This window comes from Prunus avium, chromosome 1 (genome assembly GCF_965620075.1).
Source record: "Prunus avium chromosome 1, drPruAviu1.hap1.1, whole genome shotgun sequence".
Lineage (NCBI taxonomy): Eukaryota > Viridiplantae > Streptophyta > Magnoliopsida > Rosales > Rosaceae > Prunus > Prunus avium.
This window is the reverse complement of record NC_142284.1, coordinates 42,421,137-42,437,707: the sequence shown is the minus strand read 5'-3', so window position 1 is coordinate 42,437,707 and position 16,571 is coordinate 42,421,137. Positions and strand designations below refer to the sequence as shown.

The window sequence follows — 16,571 nt, the reverse complement described above, 5'->3', positions numbered from 1 at the left end:
AGTTTATGGAAATGTTACAGCTGCTCATCTACATTATTTACTTATTTGAATTGTTTTCTGTTTTTGTTTGTTGTTTTGTTTGCATTTTCAAGGCTAATGGAGGTTTGTTGTCATAGCCAAGTGAACATATAAGTCGGAAACCATTATGTTTTCAGTTTCAGAAAAGTCATTCATGGTTGATGTTTCGAAGACTTTGTGTCTAAGTTTTAGGGGTTTGCAGTTGGATAGTTTCACATTACGATATTCGCTGCCCAGTTATTCGAGTTATTTATTAGAAACGAATCTTGATTTAGACATGATAATGGCATATTTGTCGATACCAAATGCGAAGCGTGTGGATATTTTAGTTAAGGATTTATGCAGGAGCAATGAGTATAGTGGTGAATTTTGTGGAAATAAGGAGTTGATAGCATGTGAAAAGGGCGAGTCGTCATGTTCTAGTACTATGGAAGATAGAAATGAATTTTTGGGCAGGTCAAAGAGAGCAAGTGCTAAGCCTTTGTTGTCGAATGAGTGGGAGACGTACATACATCATGTAGGGCAAAAGTTTGACGGTGGTGTAGAGGAGTTTCGGTTGAAATTGTGCAAGTATGCTCTTGAAGTAGGATTTAACTTTTTATATGTTGGCAATGACAAGAGGTAGGTGATTGATGTTTGTTCGAATAAGAAGTTGGAGGGTTGTAGTTGGTGTGTTTATTCATCTCGTTGTGAAGCTACTGGCTGTTTTGTATTTCGGACGTTAAATAATGTGGATACATGTGCCGGGTCGGATACGGGAATCAAAGAGTAAGATGATGAGGTCTAGTGTGGTGTCCTCTCTCTTTATGGACAGAATTCGTGCAAAACCAGAGCTGAAGCCCGTTGAGATTATACACGAGTTGAAAGATTATTATGGTATAGACATTTCATACTACCACGCATGGTTTGGCAAAGAGTTAGCTAAACTGGACATTCACGGTGATGAGTCGAAGTCTTTCAACGAGTTAGTGAGTTATCCGGACGCCGTAAAGGAAACTAACAGTGGTTCTCTTTGCGAGCTTGAATGTGAAGTTGGAATTAATCGCTTTAAACGGTTTTTTGTATCGTTTGGCGATTCCATTGCTAGATTTCAATATTGCATACCTTTGTTGTTCATTGATGCTACATTTCTGAAGAGCAAGTACAAGGGGCAGCTTCTTTGTGCTTCTGGAAAGAATGGGAATCAAGGTATGGTTACTGTACTGTATTGGATTTTTGTGTAATCTGCATTACTGTTTTGTGTAATATTCTGGTATTTTGTGTACTATGCATTGCAGTTTATGTTTACTGTTTTGTGTAATATTGCTTGTATGTTGTCAATTGTTATTTGAGCATTCATAAACTGCACTGCATATTCCATTTGTTGCAGTTTTTTAGCAGAAACTACAGTGCAGTTTATTGTTTCATAATTCGATTTCTTAAAAAATTTCGAAAGTCTATGGGAATGTTGCATCTGCTCATGAACTTAAATGTGTTTTGAACTTAGTTTTAGTACTTTGATCATGGCTTTTCCTTTAGTTTTCTTTTCACACTTGAGCATATTTGTGTTCATAAATTGCACTGCAGTTTCCGTTTTTTGCAGTTTTTGACTAGAAGTTTCTTGTTTCATAATTCAATTTCAGAATCATATTTGCAAGTCTATGGGAATGTTACACCCGCTCATAGACTTATATGTGTTTTGAACTTAGTTTTAGTACTTTGATCATGGATTTGCCTTTTGGTTTCCTTTCAAATTTGAGCAGATTTGTTTTCATAAACCGCACTGCAGTTTTCGTTTGTTGCTTATACTTGTGCTTTTGGTTTTGTTTTGCAGGGTTTTATCCTCTAGCTTTTGGATTTGTTGATTCTGAGACAGAGGAGAATTGGACTTGGTTTCCTCAACATTTTGCTGCTATATTGTTACTGATGGGGAAAATGGTGACTTTTTCTCAGACCGCAATCAAGGTTTGTTAAATGCTATGGGGGTGTGTTTCTTGGATGGCCTCATTCTTACTGCTACTATCACCTCAAACAGAATTTGATATCGAAGTACCCGAAGTCAGGTTATGGGAAATTGTTCCAAGACCATGTTATCAATCTATTTAGTAAATACGCATATGCTGTTACGGAGGAAGAGTTTAAAGTAGCAATGGATGAGTTGGTGATTGTTGAGAGTTTGAAAGTGAAGACATTTATATTTGATTTGTCTAGAGATCACTATGCCAATGCTTTTTTCAAAGGAATGCGTTACGGGGAGATGGCAAACAGTTTAGCTGGGTCGTTTAATAATTGGGTTGGTGTGTTTCAAGATTTGCCGGTGTTACCTTTAATAGAAAATTCTCAACGACAAATTGAAGCGGGGAAGTGGACAACAATTTTGTGTCCGTAGATGGAAACAAGACTATGGGAAAACACGGAGGCTGGTAGGACTTGGGCAGTTCGTCGTTCTAGTTGCATTGTTTTTGAAGTATTTGCTGGTTATTCTGTGACGGTTGATCTTGGGCAAAGGACATGTTCTTGCCGTCTTTGGCAAATTGATGGTTTTCCTTGTATGCATGTCGTGGTTGCAATTCTAGCAAAGAAGGATTCGGTTTATGATTACGTTAAGTGTTACTACAGTTCTGACTTCTTTCGAAAAGTCTATGAGAGTCCTATTTTTCCTATTCCATATATTGGGAAAGGTTTGGCAGTAACGGTTCAGTTGCTGGAGTTGTGCTTCCGCCAATTACAAAGAGGCCAGTCAAAAGACCACCAACGAAGAGGATCAAAGCTTTTGGTGAAGTTACAAGGCCATTGAAATGCAGTGTTGCTGGGCACAACCTAAAGACTTGCAAGGCGGTGATATGAACATTCCTTCTCAGTTGACGATTGCTTATGTTAGATATGGTTTAGTGAATGTATAGTCAGTTTTTGCATTGCAATTTTTAGTATCCGTTTGTTGTAGTTTCTTGTTTCATAATTCGATTTCAGAATAATTTTGCAAGTCCATGGGAATGTCGCAAACTGCTCATGAACTTAAATGTGTATTGATATTAGTTTTAGTTCTTTGATCATGGCTTTGCTTTTTGGTTTCTTTTCACATTTTTGAGCAGATGTTTTTTCATAAACTGCACTGCAGTTTCCGTTTGTTTCATAGTTCGATTTCATAATAATTTTTGCAATCTGTTGGAATGTTACAACTATTCACCTACTTAAATGTGTTTTGAACTTAGTTTTAGTACTTTGATCATGGCTTTGGCTTTTAGTTTCTTTTCACATTTTTTGAGCAGATTTTTTTTTTGTTGATAAATTGCACTGCAGTTTCCTTTTGTTGCAGTTTCTTCTTTCCTTTTTCTTTTGTTGCATCATGTTCTAAGATTATATGACAGTTTAGATGTATAACAAATCTTTTCTCATATCCCATAACTAGAAATATTTACAAACATCCACAATAATTAAGATAAATATTGCCTTGAGTTAACAAAAGACAAATCACTAGAGATGATTAATGACACAGTGTTTATAGTGTAGGAGTTTTAGGATGTATTGTGCTCGATATTCGTTCATGAAATTCTTGTCTACACTTTTTGGAATGGGTTGTCATTGTGCAATTTTATCCATGTAGAACATGACGAACATGCCACAATCCAACTTGCAAATGAATAGGAGATTAGTTTTTTGTTTTGAATGATTTTAAACTGTAATGAATAGTTGAGTAGAAACAATTCTTACCAAGATGAACTTTGTTGAGCACATTCTGTATCATCCTCAAATGGAAACTGATATGGACTCAGCAGAATCCAATTGAGAGTGAGTTCTTCATTTGGGGACATGTCCTTGAGTACAGGTGTAGGGGGCTCTTGCTTTTGCTTCACAAGTTTTGGTATTTTTCTAGTTTCTAAGAACGCTTGTGCTTGACGTCTGATGTTTTCTAGCCACCCTTCAACAATATCAACCTGTTTAAAGAAGAAGAAGAAAAACATAAAAAGAAAGGGTAATCAGTGCATTGCATATTATAATTTTGGTATGAAATTAGGCAGTAGGTATAATACAGAAACTGCATTGCAGTTTGTTGATGCTAAATCTTGAATAGATAGAGATGAGTGCAACTTACAAGTGGGATGGACGATCAAGAGATCGATTGGGTGTTGGATGCCGATTCTTCCTGTCCTTGGATGCTGATCCTGAATAGAAGATAAGCGAAGCTCGTAAAGTCTATGGAACCGGTGTGGAACCAGCCTAAGACCCTCCGATGCTCGAGTAAGATTGTTTTTAAGAGCTCTTGCTGTTGACTATATAGTAGTATAAAAGTCAAGCTGAAAAGTCTTACCCCTTTGTTGATGGTGAAGGGGTGTATTTATAGAGGGCATTTGGGATGCTTGTGGTGTTCATTTCCGATGTGGGACTCGTGGGAGGGCCCTGTGAGGTTGACACGAGTCCTTAGATATTTCAGGCGGGTGCTTCGAGGTTGATTCTGCAGAATCGGTAGGGGATACCGATTGTAGACGAGCTGGGCCTGTATCGGTTGTTTGCAGCTTTGAGACAATGTCATCGGTAGCCGATGCCGATTGTTCGAGGCCTTGGGTACTTGGGTGAGCTTCTCTGATCCACGTGTCGTTGTATGAGTGGAGGGTCAGATATGGTACAAACAGTAGTCCCCCAAGTTGCCGATTGAGAAGCTTCTCGGTTGGGGACTTGAATATGTCTTCGGCATTCTGACCCGGGCTCGATGGTCCCATAATTGCCGATGGTGGTATGTAGTCCCCCAAGTGCCCAAGGGAGTGAGCTTGGATAGGAGACGGCATGATGTGCCGGTTGTTGCAAAGGGGCGAGTGAAAACTCATGAATATGCGGCTGCCGTTCGGCACGAGAGGTGAGTGAGAACTCATCAATGTGCGTCTGCCGTTCGGCACGAGAGGTGAGTGAGAACTCATCAATGTGCGCCTGCCGTTCGGCACGAGAGGTGAGTGAGAACTCATCAATGTGCGCCTGCCGTTCGGCACGAGAGGTGAGTGAGAACTCATCAATGTGCGCCTGCCGTTGGTTAGTGGAGTTGTGCTCGAAGGTGGCTAGATCTGCCACGTTCGGGAAGTTGAAGCGTCTCCGAGGATTGGAAGCGTTGCAACTGACGTTTGGTCTCTCCCATGCATGCGTGACACGTGTCGGCATGGCTGTGAAGAGCCGCGTCGTTTCGTATCCCGATGCGTCGCTTCGCTTCCCGATGCTAAATCGGCCTTATAAATGTGAGGAGAAGACGAGAGTACAAATACTTGGAAATTTTGAGAGCAAAGAGAGCTTGTGAGAGGCGATTTCCGGCAACCGTGCTGAGGCTGAGCAGGCGATTTCCGGCAAGTTTGAACAAGGCGGAGGCGATTTCCGACGAACTTGAGCCACCGTGCAAACAAGGTATGTTGCCGTGTTTTCGTATTCCCATGGATCAAAGTGTTGAATTGCAAGAATTTATGTTTGAACAATGTATGAACAAGCATGAACACGCATGAACACGTATGAACGTAGTGTTTTTAGGAGGTAGAATAGGATTTGGATTCTAGCACAGCCCTTAGTGTACGTTCGTGTGTTGTTTGTAGATGTCAGATACCGAATCCGAGCGTAGGCGTAGTCCGAGGGCATACGAGGATGAGTCGTCCTCGGGGAGTTCTGCCGAAGAGAGTGGGAGTTCTGAATCTGCGAGCTCTTCGAGCTGTGAGATAGTGGAGGGGGCAGGAGGGCGTGCCGAGGCTGGGGGTACTTCAACGAGGGTGCCTGGGGGTGATGAGCCTTCGACCTCGGGTCGTGAGGCCGATGGGGGTGGTGTCTCTGTTGCCGTTCCCGGGGAAGGGGTGCTGAGGGTCGTCAGGGGTAGGCAACGGATCCCGATGGCGAAGCCCACGGAACCTGTGTTCGGAGTAGATGACTTAGAGCCGAACACACTGACCGAATCCGAGTTGGCGAAGATTCGGTCGGAGTACAACATTCCGGAATCGGTAGGGATGCGAATTCCGGAGCCCTTAGAGTCGCTAAGTGACAATGACAAGGGGGTGGTCTTCTTCACAGATGTGTTTAAGCATGGCCTTCGGCTGCCGTTAAAGCATTCGGTGCAGAAGATCCTGGCGGCGATCGGTTATGCGCCAGGGCAGTATAACCCAAATTTTTGGATTACGCTGCTCGGGACGATCACGGCGTTCAGCTTGGCCGGTGAGGGGGAGCCAAGCTACGAACAGTTCGCCCAGCTGTACAGTGTGACGAGGGCGAAGAGTGCCGATCATGGAGGGTGGGTTCAGTCCAACTGTCTCTCGGCAGGGCAGCGTGGGCACTTTGTGGTGGGGGTGCCGAGCTCTCAAAAGACGTGGCGCAAGCGTCGAGTGATTGTCTCCGGTGATTGGGAATCGGCACCCGGAGTTATCGTTGAGAGGAGGATTCCTACGTCCTTAATAGTGTTGTTTTTTTTTTTTTTTTTTTTTTTTTTTTTTTTTTTGGTACTGACCGTTGGTATTTTGGTTTCAGTGTCCTTGAAACGGCCGGCCGCACCGATCAGAGAGATTGAAGCAATCGAGAGGGTGAGAGCGAAGATTGCCGAAGAAGATCGGTTTTGTAAGGAGCTGCTCTACTTCCGGAATCTGTTCAAGGCAGGCCTGATCGGTAGGGCCGAACACGATCGGAGGGTGAAGGAGGAAGAGGAAGAAGAAAAAAGGCAAAGTAAGAGATGCCGTTCGGCAGGGTCGGTGTTTTGTTCTATGCTGCCGTTTCCTTTTTGACTTCGTGCTTTTCCTGTTTTGCAGTGGCAGGAGGGAGGCCTATGAGCGAGGCGACGAGGAGGCGTCTGGAGGGGCAAGGGGCGCCAAAGACGAAGAAGGTTCAGTCCCCCGGGCCGAAGAAGAGAAAGACGGCAGGGCCAGCGGGAGGGACGTCGGCTGATGAGCAGACGGTGGCTGACCGCCGGAGGGAGAAGAGGGCGGCGGAGGCAGAGGTCGTTCGGGAGGCCCACCTCCAAATGACGGGCAAACGGCAGATCGAGGGTCCCATCGATGTGACGCCGTTGCCGAAACGGCCAAGGGGCCCGAACGAGGGGACATCGGTGTTGATCCCTGATGATGAGGTGGAGGGAGAGGAGGGACCGGTTAACATCGCGTGTCCTCGGAAGGCTGTGCCGTTCATCAACTGTATGATTGACGGTGCTCAGATGGAGCTGGCTGAGCTGGAGCAACTGTCAACGAAGACGTTGCGTGAACAAACCGGTCGGGCCTTCCGTCTCCAAGCAGCGGTAAGTGTAGGATTTGTAGCTTAAGGATACTTTGATTCGGCATGTATTAATGTGTCCGTTGGTGTGGCAGGCTAATATGGACATGTGGCTCTGCGCGAAGCGAGCTGTGAATGCTGCCGAACGGTACCAAAAGAGATTTGAAGAGGGCCGTTCGAAGATCGCTGATGCCGGAAAGATGCTGCAGGAGGCGGACCAGCGTGCCGAGGAGAATACGGCGAAAATTGCTGAGCTGGCGTCGAAGCTGGCGGCGACCGAGCTGGACGTGATGGCTGCCCATGAGGCGAAGGCAGCGGTAGAGGTGGCGATGGATGCGGCCGAGCGGTCGCATGCCAGGGAGCTAGTAGAGGAGAAGGCGAAGGCCGTTGCGGACTACCGATCGTCGGAGGAGTTTACACGTTTGGTGGATAGAGAGGTCATGGAGCAATGTGACGACTTTCTCTATCGAGTCAAACGGTATAATGCTGACAAGAAGCTGAACCTGAACTTCCTCCGGGATCCACCACCGCTGCCGGAAGGGGTGACCGAAGAGATGGTGGAGGCCTACAAGGGCGAGGATGCCGAGGCCGAGGAAACCGACGACACCGATTCAAGCAGTGGGGAGGAAGGTCATCCCGGGCCGAGGGCTGCCGTTACGTCTACTGCCGAGCCGTCGACTGATCCTGTGCCTGCGTCAGCTGATGTCGATGTTGTAGCGACCGAAGCCGATCCACCCACCTCGTAGACTTTTTGTTTTTAACATTTTTGAGCGTGCCGAACGGCGTATTGTAAAGACAGATGGCCCTTCTGTGGCCCCTTATTTATCAATGTTCAGTTTGTTTCGGGTTAATGTGCCATGTCCCTTAATTCTGTATGTGCGCATGTCGTATGTAGAGTATGTTTGACATAATATTGCTGAATGGTAGTGCCGTATGTATAGAATAGGGAGTTCCAAATTAAACCGATTACAAAAGTTGATGACCGAAGGTGACGACCGAAGGTATGATACAGAGGTGATGACCGAAGGGGCGTTCACTTGTAGTAATATTTGAGATGTTCTATATTCCAAGGGTGGCCGAGGGTTTGACCATCGGTACCACGCAAACGGTAAGTGCCTGGGCGGCAGATGGTGACAACTTCGTAAGGACCTTCCCAAGATGGACCAAGGGTGCCGTCGTTGGAGTCCTTGGTGGCGAGGGAGATTTTGCGTAGTACCCAGTCCCCTACTTTAAACGATCGGCGTCTGACGCGCGAGTCGTAGTAGCGGGAAGTCCGTTGTTTGTAGGCGGCATTCCGAAGCTGAGCCTGGGAACGGTGTTCCTCAATGAGGTCCAGGTTGAGAGTGAGCTGGGCTTCGTTTTGCTCTGGCTCGTAAGATGCCGTTCGGCACGATGGTGCGTTGATCTCGACTGGAACAACGGCTTCGGAACCGAAGGCAAGGGAAAATGGCGTCTCGCCAGTCGACCGTCGATAGGAGGTATTAATGGCCCATAGCGCTTCCGGAAGGAGATCGGGCCAAGCTCCTTTAGCTGTCCCAAGCTTTTTCTTCAGCGTCTTCTTGATGATCTTGTTGATTGCTTCGACTTGGCCGTTCGACTGCGGATGTGCTGGGGAGGCGAAGAACAGGTTGATGCCAAATCGGTGGCATAGGTGCCGGAACTGAGAGGAGTCGAATTGTTTTCCGTTGTCGGTGATTATTGCGTTCGGGAGGCCGAATCGACAAATGATATTCTTCCATACGAAATGTTCAACCCTGGCTGCAGTGATTGTTGCCAAAGCTTCGGCTTCGGTCCACTTGGTAAAGTAGTCGACGGCGACGATGGCGAATTTGACCTGTCCCTTGCCCTGGGGCATAGGGCCGATGAGGTCTAAACCCCATTGGGCAAAGGGCCATGGGCTAACAATCGGAGAGAGTGGTTCGGCAGGCAGCTTTGGAACGGAGCCGAAACGCTGGCATTGATCGCATTTCTGGACCAGGGTGGTGGCATCGGCATGGAGAGTCGGCCAGTAGTACCCTTGCCGAATGGTCTTGAAAGCCAATGATCTAGCCCCAGAATGGTCCCCACAGGCCCCCTCGTGAATCTCTCGTAGGACGTAGTTTCCCTGCTGCGGGGTCATGCACCGAAGCAATGGTAAGGAGTGACCACGCCGATAGAGAATCTGATTCAGAAGGAGGTATCGTGCCGATCGGCGGCGGATAGTCGTTGCTTCAGGTTTGGGGCCAGGCAACGTGCCGTTGGCGAGGTAGGCGTGGATAGGATCCATCCAACTTGGATCCTGCCGAACGGCATGTACTTCGAGGTCGGTGGTACTGCGCCGAGTGAGGACCTCGATCGGCACACGGCGCCCTATGTTGTCGTCGATCGCTGATGCAAGGCGTGATAGAGCATCGGCGTGGCTGTTCTCGGATCTGGGGATCTGTTGAACTTGGTACGCAGTGAAGTGGTGCAGCAATCGGCGAGCGTGTGTCAAGTAGGCAACCATCGAAGTGTCCTTGGCTTCAAATTCAGTCAGTATCTGGTTCACGACAAGTTGTGAGTCGCTACAGATCCTGAGTTGCTGAGCGCCCATTTCTTTAGCGAGCCGAAGGCCGGCCAACAGAGCTTCATATTCGGCTTCGTTGTTGGAAGTCCGGAATTGGAATCGGATGGCATATTCGATGGTTGTCTGGTCAGGGGCCTTGAGTACCAAGCCGGCTCCGCTGCCCTGTCGGTTGGACGAACCGTCCACGTAGAGAGTCCAAAGTGGAATTGACGGATTAAAGATTCCTTCGGTCGGGTGGGCGACTGGTACCGTCGAAGATGAATCGGATGCGGCGTCCTTCGAAACTGGCCCCTCGGACGCGGTTAACTCAGAGATGAAATCGGCTACAGCCTGTCCCTTCTCGGCAGGACGAGGGTGGTAGCGGATGTCGAATTCGCCGAGCTCGATGGCCCATTTGACTAGCCGACCGGATGTCTCCGGTCTCTGGAGTATCTGGCGCAGAGGCTGATTGGTGAGGACGGTAACACTGTGAGCCTGAAAGTATGGCCGAAGCTTGCGTGCTGAAAGGACGAGAGCGTAGGCGAGTTTTTCGAGCTCGGGGTACCGAATCTCAGCGTCTTGCAAAGCATGGCTAATGTAGAAAATGGGGAGTTCGATGCCGTTCGGCTTGCGAATGAGCACAGAGCTAAGTGCCGTTGCCGAAACCGAGAGGTAGAGGATGAGTTCTTCGCCGGGGAGAGGAGTGGATAATAGGGGTGCTCTGCTCATGTAGGCCTTAAGATCTTGGAAGGCGCGATCGCATTCGGCAGTCCAGACAATCTGCCGTTTGCTTCCTTTGAGGGCTTTGAAGAATGGAGCGCACCGATCGGTAGCCTTGGAGATGAACCGGGCTAGAGCGGCGACACGCCCAGTCAGACTCTGAATGTCCTTTTGTGTCTTCGGGACCTGCATGTCGAGTAATGCCTTGATTTTTTCAGGGTTGGCCTCGATTCCTCGTTGGCTGATCATGAAGCCGAGAAATTTGCCCGAGGAAACGCCGAAGGCACACTTGCTCGGGTTGAGGCGCATGTTGTACTTTTTTAAGACGCCGAACATGAGCGAAAGGTTGTGGAGATGAGAATCGGCCGTTCTGCTCTTGACCAGCATATCGTCCACATAGACTTCCATCGAGGTGCCAATGAGGTCGGAAAAAATTTTGTTGACCAATCGCTGGTATGTCGCCCCAGCGTTCTTCAGGCCGAACGGCATGACGTTGTAGCAGTAAAGTCCCTTGTCGGTGATGAATGCCGTGTGTTCGCGATCGGTAGGGCTCATGAATATTTGGTTGTAGCCTGAGTATGCATCCATGAAGCTGAGAAGTTCATGGCCTGCCGTGGCATCCACCATCTGATCGATCCGTGGCAGAGGAAAGCTGTCCTTTGGGCAAGCCTTGTTTAAATCGGTATAGTCTTGACACATTCTCCAGGCGCCGTTTGATTTTTTGACTAAAACCGAATTTGCCAGCCAAATTGGGTAGGTTACTTCGTGGATGAAGCCGATGGTCTTCAGTTTGTCTACTTCGAGCCTCATTGCCTCATACCGTTCGGCATCGTAGGCCCGCCGTTTCTGCCTGATGGGTTTGAAAGTGGAGCAGATGCTGAGCTTGTGGCTGATGACACTCGGGGCGATGCCGGGCATATCGTCGTATGACCAGGCGAAGACTTCTGCATTGGTTTGCAGGAAGGTGATAAAATCGGCCCTGAGTGCCGGACTCAAGGTTGTACCGATTCGAACTTGTCTGTCCGGTTGTGCTTCGGAGAGGGTGACTGGTTCTAAATCTTCGGCGGGTTGCGCTTGCGGGGTTACAGTCTCATCTCGGGGGTCATCTGGTTTGTCCGTCCCCCTGCCGTTCGGTACGCCCAAGCTGGTGGCGACCGAGTATGTTTCGCGAAGCGCAGCCCTTGCCGATTCCTTGGTTGCCGAAACGTAACACGTCCGTGCACTCAATTGGTCCCCTCGCACTTGGCCGACGCCAGCGTGTGTGGGGAACTTGAGGAGGAGCATGTGTGGTGACAGCATGGCCTTCATTTTTGTGAGCGCCGTCCTGCCGATGATAGTGTTGTATGCCGTTGGGCAGTCGACCACTAGAAAATGGGTGTAGAGGACCGTTCGTCTGGGGATGGTACCGACAGCGAACGGGAGCTGGACACTGCCGATTGGTTCAACCACGTCGCCAGAGAAGCTCAGGAGAGGGGTGATATCCTTGTTCAGATGCCGAGGGTCCACGCCGAGGGCGTTGAAAGCGTCGGCGAATAGCACGTTGACCGAACTGCCGGTGTCGATGAGGATTCGGCCTACGTCGAAATCCGATATATCAGCCCGTATGATCATAGGATCAGAGTGGGGGAAGATGATGCCTCGCTCTTCTTCTTCAGAAAAGGTGATAGGTTCCCAACCGTTGCGTTGAATTTTGTCATTGCGTCCTCCCGCCACGCTGAGGATTTGTGGATGCCGTACGGCACGAACGTAGTTTTTAACGGATCGGTTGCTGGCTTCGGCAATAGGCGCCCCTCCACTGATCATATTGATCTGCCGATTCAATGAGTTATCCGTTGCTGGCTTGGTGTTTAAATACTGATCCAGCTTTCCGTCATTGATGAGGCGTTCAACGATTTTGCGCAGCGCGATGCATGATTCCGTATCATGGCCGTTGTATTGGTGGTACCGGCAGAAGACACCGGTGTCTTTTTCGCTCTGGCGAGGGAGTTTCCGATTGTTCGGCTTCGGTATCATATCCCCTTCGGTCAGGAGAACTTGCTCATAAGTGGTGTTGAGCAAAGTGAAGATTTCGTCTGGCCGATTCCCCTTGTGGTTGCCCTTCTTGTTGTTGTCCTGCCGTTCCCGGAAGTTGTCCTTCCGCTTGTTTCGCTGAGTGGAAAAAGCAGGGACAAGGGGTGCCGTTCGGTAGGGGGCCTGGTTTGCCGATCGGTCGACCGGGAATCGGTCGTAGTTCTGCGTTGGAGGCTGATCGGTCAACGCCGTTTTGTTTATTGGGGTCGAAGCCGATCCCTTGGAGTTGAAATGCTCAGCCTTGGCGTGGATAGCCGCCTGTTTCATTAATTCGGAGTAGGTGGTCCAGTTGCTGCTGTGGACCAAATAACGAAACTGAGACGACCGAAGGCCGCTTTTGAAGGCACCGAAGGCCGCCCTGTCGTCAGTTTCCGGACATCTGGAGTACTCATGGCTGAACCTAGCCGCATATTCCCTCAACGGCTCATCGTCTTGCTGCCGAACGGTATATAGATCATCGGCGGAATATAGGCGATCGGTCTGAATCATAAAATGGTTGAGGAAGGTTTGCTTCAACTGATTGAAATTGTCGACCGTGTCTGGCTCCATCCGATAGAACCAATTCAGAGCGGCTCCGGTCAGGGTGGAGGGGAATAGCAAACATTGGCCTTCGTCCGTCAGTCCTTTGCAACCCAGAGCTGATTGGAAGGTATGAATGTGGGTAACGGGATCTTCGACCCCCGAATAAAACGATATGCGGAGTGCTTGGACCTCCTTCTCGTGTCTGAATGTCCGGATTCGATTGGTGAACGGCCCTGGCTGTACCGTTCCCCATGTTGGTGTCCGAGCCTGGTCTTGTTCCTTCTCGATGCGAGTCATCTTCTGTAGGAGGAGACGAATAGTCGGATCGGTAGATGGAAGATCGTCACCAAAGGGTTCGATCGCTCGGTTCCCTGTGCGTTGGTCAGTATTGTGACCTCGCCTTCCTTGGTTTGCCGTTCGGCTGGGGCTTCTCTCGTAATTTCCTTTTCGCCGATCGTTGTCTTGGTTTGATCGGTGGCTGTGGCGTCGTGCAGAGGGCCCTGCCGATGAGATTGTGGTTCCTGGGGATGTTGGAACATAATCTGATTCGTCCGTCTCTTCCAGGCCGATCGCGCCGTACCTCTGGCGTAAGGGGGATTTTGGTCCAAGTACCTCCAGGCGTGGATCGTCTAGCTTCGCCCGGACCTGGATGGGCGATGACTGCCGTTCCCTGCGCCGATCGTTGATCCTCTCGCGGCAATCAGAATAAACGCGATATTCGGGATGGCGTTCCTTCGGAGTGGGCACGAACAGTCTTCGGGAGACAGTTGGTCCGTTCGCGGCCTGCTGCTTCCCTCTATCCTGGAAAGTGGGCTTTCGTACGCTTTTAAACGATTTCTCCTGCCGAAGCTGTGTGGCTGGTTCCCGATCGTTCTGCAACTGGGCGGAGAGTGTTTGTTGTTGATGCAGTTGCCTCTGGGTGTCATCCAGTTTGGAGGCAAGAACATTGTTGTGCTCCTGCATTCTTGCCATATCCTGCTGTAGGGTCTCAATCCGAGCCTCCAGGGTGGTCGGTCGAGCAGGTGTCTGAAGCAAGGGAGTTGGATTCGGCTCGCCAACGAGGCCGAGGATGGGGCCATCGGTAGGGAGGGCCGAAGATGGATTCATTTTTTGGTCTCAGAGTTCTTTGTTTTGAGATATGGGTTGATCGATAAGCGATTCCCACAGACGGCGCCAATCTGTTGATGCTAAATCTTGAATAGATAGAGATGAGTGCAACTTACAAGTGGGATGGACGATCAAGAGATCGATTGGGTGTTGGATGCCGATTCTTCCTGTCCTTGGATGCTGATCCTGAATAGAAGATAAGCGAAGCTCGTAAAGTCTATGGAACCGGTGTGGAACCAGCCTAAGACCCTCCGATGCTCGAGTAAGATTGTTTTTAAGAGCTCTTGCTGTTGACTATATAGTAGTATAAAAGTCAAGCTGAAAAGTCTTACCCCTTTGTTGATGGTGAAGGGGTGTATTTATAGAGGGCATTTGGGATGCTTGTGGTGTTCATTTCCGATGTGGGACTCGTGGGAGGGCCCTGTGAGGTTGACACGAGTCCTTAGATATTTCAGGCGGGTGCTTCGAGGTTGATTCTGCAGAATCGGTAGGGGATACCGATTGTAGACGAGCTGGGCCTGTATCGGTTGTTTGCAGCTTTGAGACAATGTCATCGGTAGCCGATGCCGATTGTTCGAGGCCTTGGGTACTTGGGTGAGCTTCTCTGATCCACGTGTCGTTGTATGAGTGGAGGGTCAGATATGGTACAAACACAGTTTGTGTTTGTGTTTGTGTTGAGAAATTAAGATAAGTTCATTCCACTTACAATATGGTGAGCAATGTCAATGCATCTTTCTTCTTTTCTTGCTCCCAATGACCTGAGTGGATTGTAGTGTCTCCACTTTCGTTCAAGTTTGTGAAATGTGAGGAGTGTAAAGTGGAACTCGGTGCTTGAAATGATTGGGAAGAAAAGCACATTGCATTTCACGATTTTTTCAAGCAAGGGTTCATACAGGACCCTATGCCAATTTGGCTCTACAAAGGTTTGCATGTAAGACTGCAAGCATTGAATGACAATTTGTTAGTATATATTTTTCGAAAACTGCAGTGTAGTGTCTGTTTAAACAATTTTGAATTTTGAAAATAATTCTTACCCAAGTCCATGTAGACATGTACTGTGGACTATCTGTCTGCATGGGCCCTATTTTCTCCTCCTCTATTTGTATATGGGCCTCAATAACCTATTTCACATTGATTGGAGAAAAATGGAATTTTTTAATGGGTAATATAGGTGGCACAATATCTTTGATATCATGGTTTGTCACTATCTCATCACGGAGTCCTGCCCAAAAGTTATCACTGCGGATTTGAATACATGAAATTCACAAGATTAGTTTCAGTTTAATTGTAAATAAAATATGAAAGAATTGTTCTTTTGGGATAGAGATATTACCCAGGTTGAGTACTTAAGCAGTATTCTTCAATTTTGTCCCTGTCTTCTTTCGGAATTTTCTACCAAACCTTCCTTTGACCCCATCCTAATTTTTTCTTTTTTGGCTTTTTTTGTTTCTTTTTTGGCCTTTCATCTTCATCATCTGATTTTTGCAGACCTACAGGTATTGAATCATGAAGGTTTGTTCCTTTTGGAGAATCAGGAAGTGGATTTGTGGCATCGGGCTGAGATGCCTCTTGTGTTGACTACAGATTGAAAGGAAACTAATCAGAAACTGCATTGGATAAAATGGAAACTGCAATGCAGAAAATAGAAATTGCATTGCAGTTTCCCTTTATGTAATGCAAAAAACTTAAATATAAAATAAAATAAAAAAAGGAAGCTTGAATTGCAGTAATTGCATACCTCCATCTGATTTTGAGGATCCTCTTGTGTTGATAGATCCTCGAAAGAGATAAGCTTGAATTGTGGTATTTCTTCATCATCCTTATTTGCCTCCTTCTTTTTTGATTGCTTATCTTTTTCGTACTCATAGCAAGATGCTTGAAGCCTCTTTCTTTCTATGTTCTTCACCCTTTGTATTCTTGAAGGAACATCAGGTGTTTGAGCATCTTGCTTCTTCTCTTCTTGTTTCTCTTTTTCTTTGTCTTCTTCTTAGCATGGATTCAAATTCAAGATACATTAAAATAGAACATGCGATAAATTGCATACCTCAATGTCATTTAAGTCCTTTATTTGGTTTAATCTTGTGTGGAGTTCCACAAGACTCCATTTAAGAATGGCATGTCACATCTCGAGATCGGCTCCGCCGTAGCACGATATTGTCCGCTTTGGGCCCCCCTCTCTGCCCTTACAGTTTTGTTTCTGGGAACTCACAAGCAACTTCTCAGTGGGTCACCCATCCTGGGATTGCTCTAGCCCCAACTCGCTTAACTTCGAAGTTCCCATGACTCCAAAGGCAGTGAGCTCCCAAAAGGCCTCATGCTAGATGGAGATGTGCATATGTACATATAAGGCTCATCACCCCCTCTTCGTTGGTCGATGTGGGATGTTACATAGCAGAAGTTTCTTTCTCCTTGCCAA

The 16,571-nt window shown here is 47.7% G+C and overlaps 2 protein-coding genes and 1 pseudogene across 2 annotated transcripts; 2 read left to right on the top strand and 1 right to left on the bottom strand.

Annotated features, from left to right (window-relative positions):
* Positions 1 to 301: 301 nt before the first annotated feature.
* LOC110746717 (uncharacterized) lies at positions 302 to 2,844 on the top strand (annotated as a pseudogene).
* An 860-nt stretch (positions 2,845 to 3,704) lies between these two features.
* On the bottom strand, positions 3,705 to 15,231 carry LOC148297854 (uncharacterized). Its single transcript, XM_088248671.1, has 3 exons — positions 15,190 to 15,231; positions 14,862 to 15,092; positions 3,705 to 3,932 (listed from the first exon to the last, which is right to left on the bottom strand). Exons 1-3 carry the CDS (start codon positions 15,229 to 15,231, stop codon positions 3,705 to 3,707), a joined length of 501 nt encoding a protein of 166 aa, XP_088104797.1.
* On the top strand, positions 4,715 to 14,841 carry LOC148297855 (uncharacterized). Its single transcript, XM_088246765.1, has 5 exons — positions 4,715 to 4,849; positions 4,940 to 6,672; positions 6,756 to 7,237; positions 7,308 to 7,499; positions 14,812 to 14,841. The coding sequence occupies exons 2-5, from the start codon at positions 5,565 to 5,567 to the stop codon at positions 14,839 to 14,841; spliced, it is 1,812 nt and encodes a 603-aa protein (XP_088102891.1). The 5' UTR covers positions 4,715 to 4,849; positions 4,940 to 5,564.
* Positions 15,232 to 16,571: the final 1,340 nt, after the last annotated feature.

Excerpts from the sequence above, each read along its gene's own strand:
- LOC148297854 (XM_088248671.1), bottom strand. The coding sequence starts at position 15,231 with ATGCAGACAGATAGTCCACAGTACATGTCTACATGGACTTGG. Across the intron at positions 15,093-15,189 it reads ACATGTCTACATGGACTTGG|TCTTACATGCAAACCTTTGT; the intron begins GTAAGAATTATT and ends CAATGCTTGCAG. Across the intron at positions 3,933-14,861 it reads TTGACATTGCTCACCATATT|GTTGATATTGTTGAAGGGTG; the intron begins GTAAGTGGAATG and ends TTCTTTAAACAG.
- LOC148297855 (XM_088246765.1), top strand. The coding sequence starts at position 5,565 with ATGTCAGATACCGAATCCGAGCGTAGGCGTAGTCCGAGGGCATACGAG. Across the intron at positions 6,673-6,755 it reads GGAAGAAGAAAAAAGGCAAA|TGGCAGGAGGGAGGCCTATG; the intron begins GTAAGAGATGCC and ends CCTGTTTTGCAG. Across the intron at positions 7,238-7,307 it reads CCTTCCGTCTCCAAGCAGCG|GCTAATATGGACATGTGGCT; the intron begins GTAAGTGTAGGA and ends TTGGTGTGGCAG.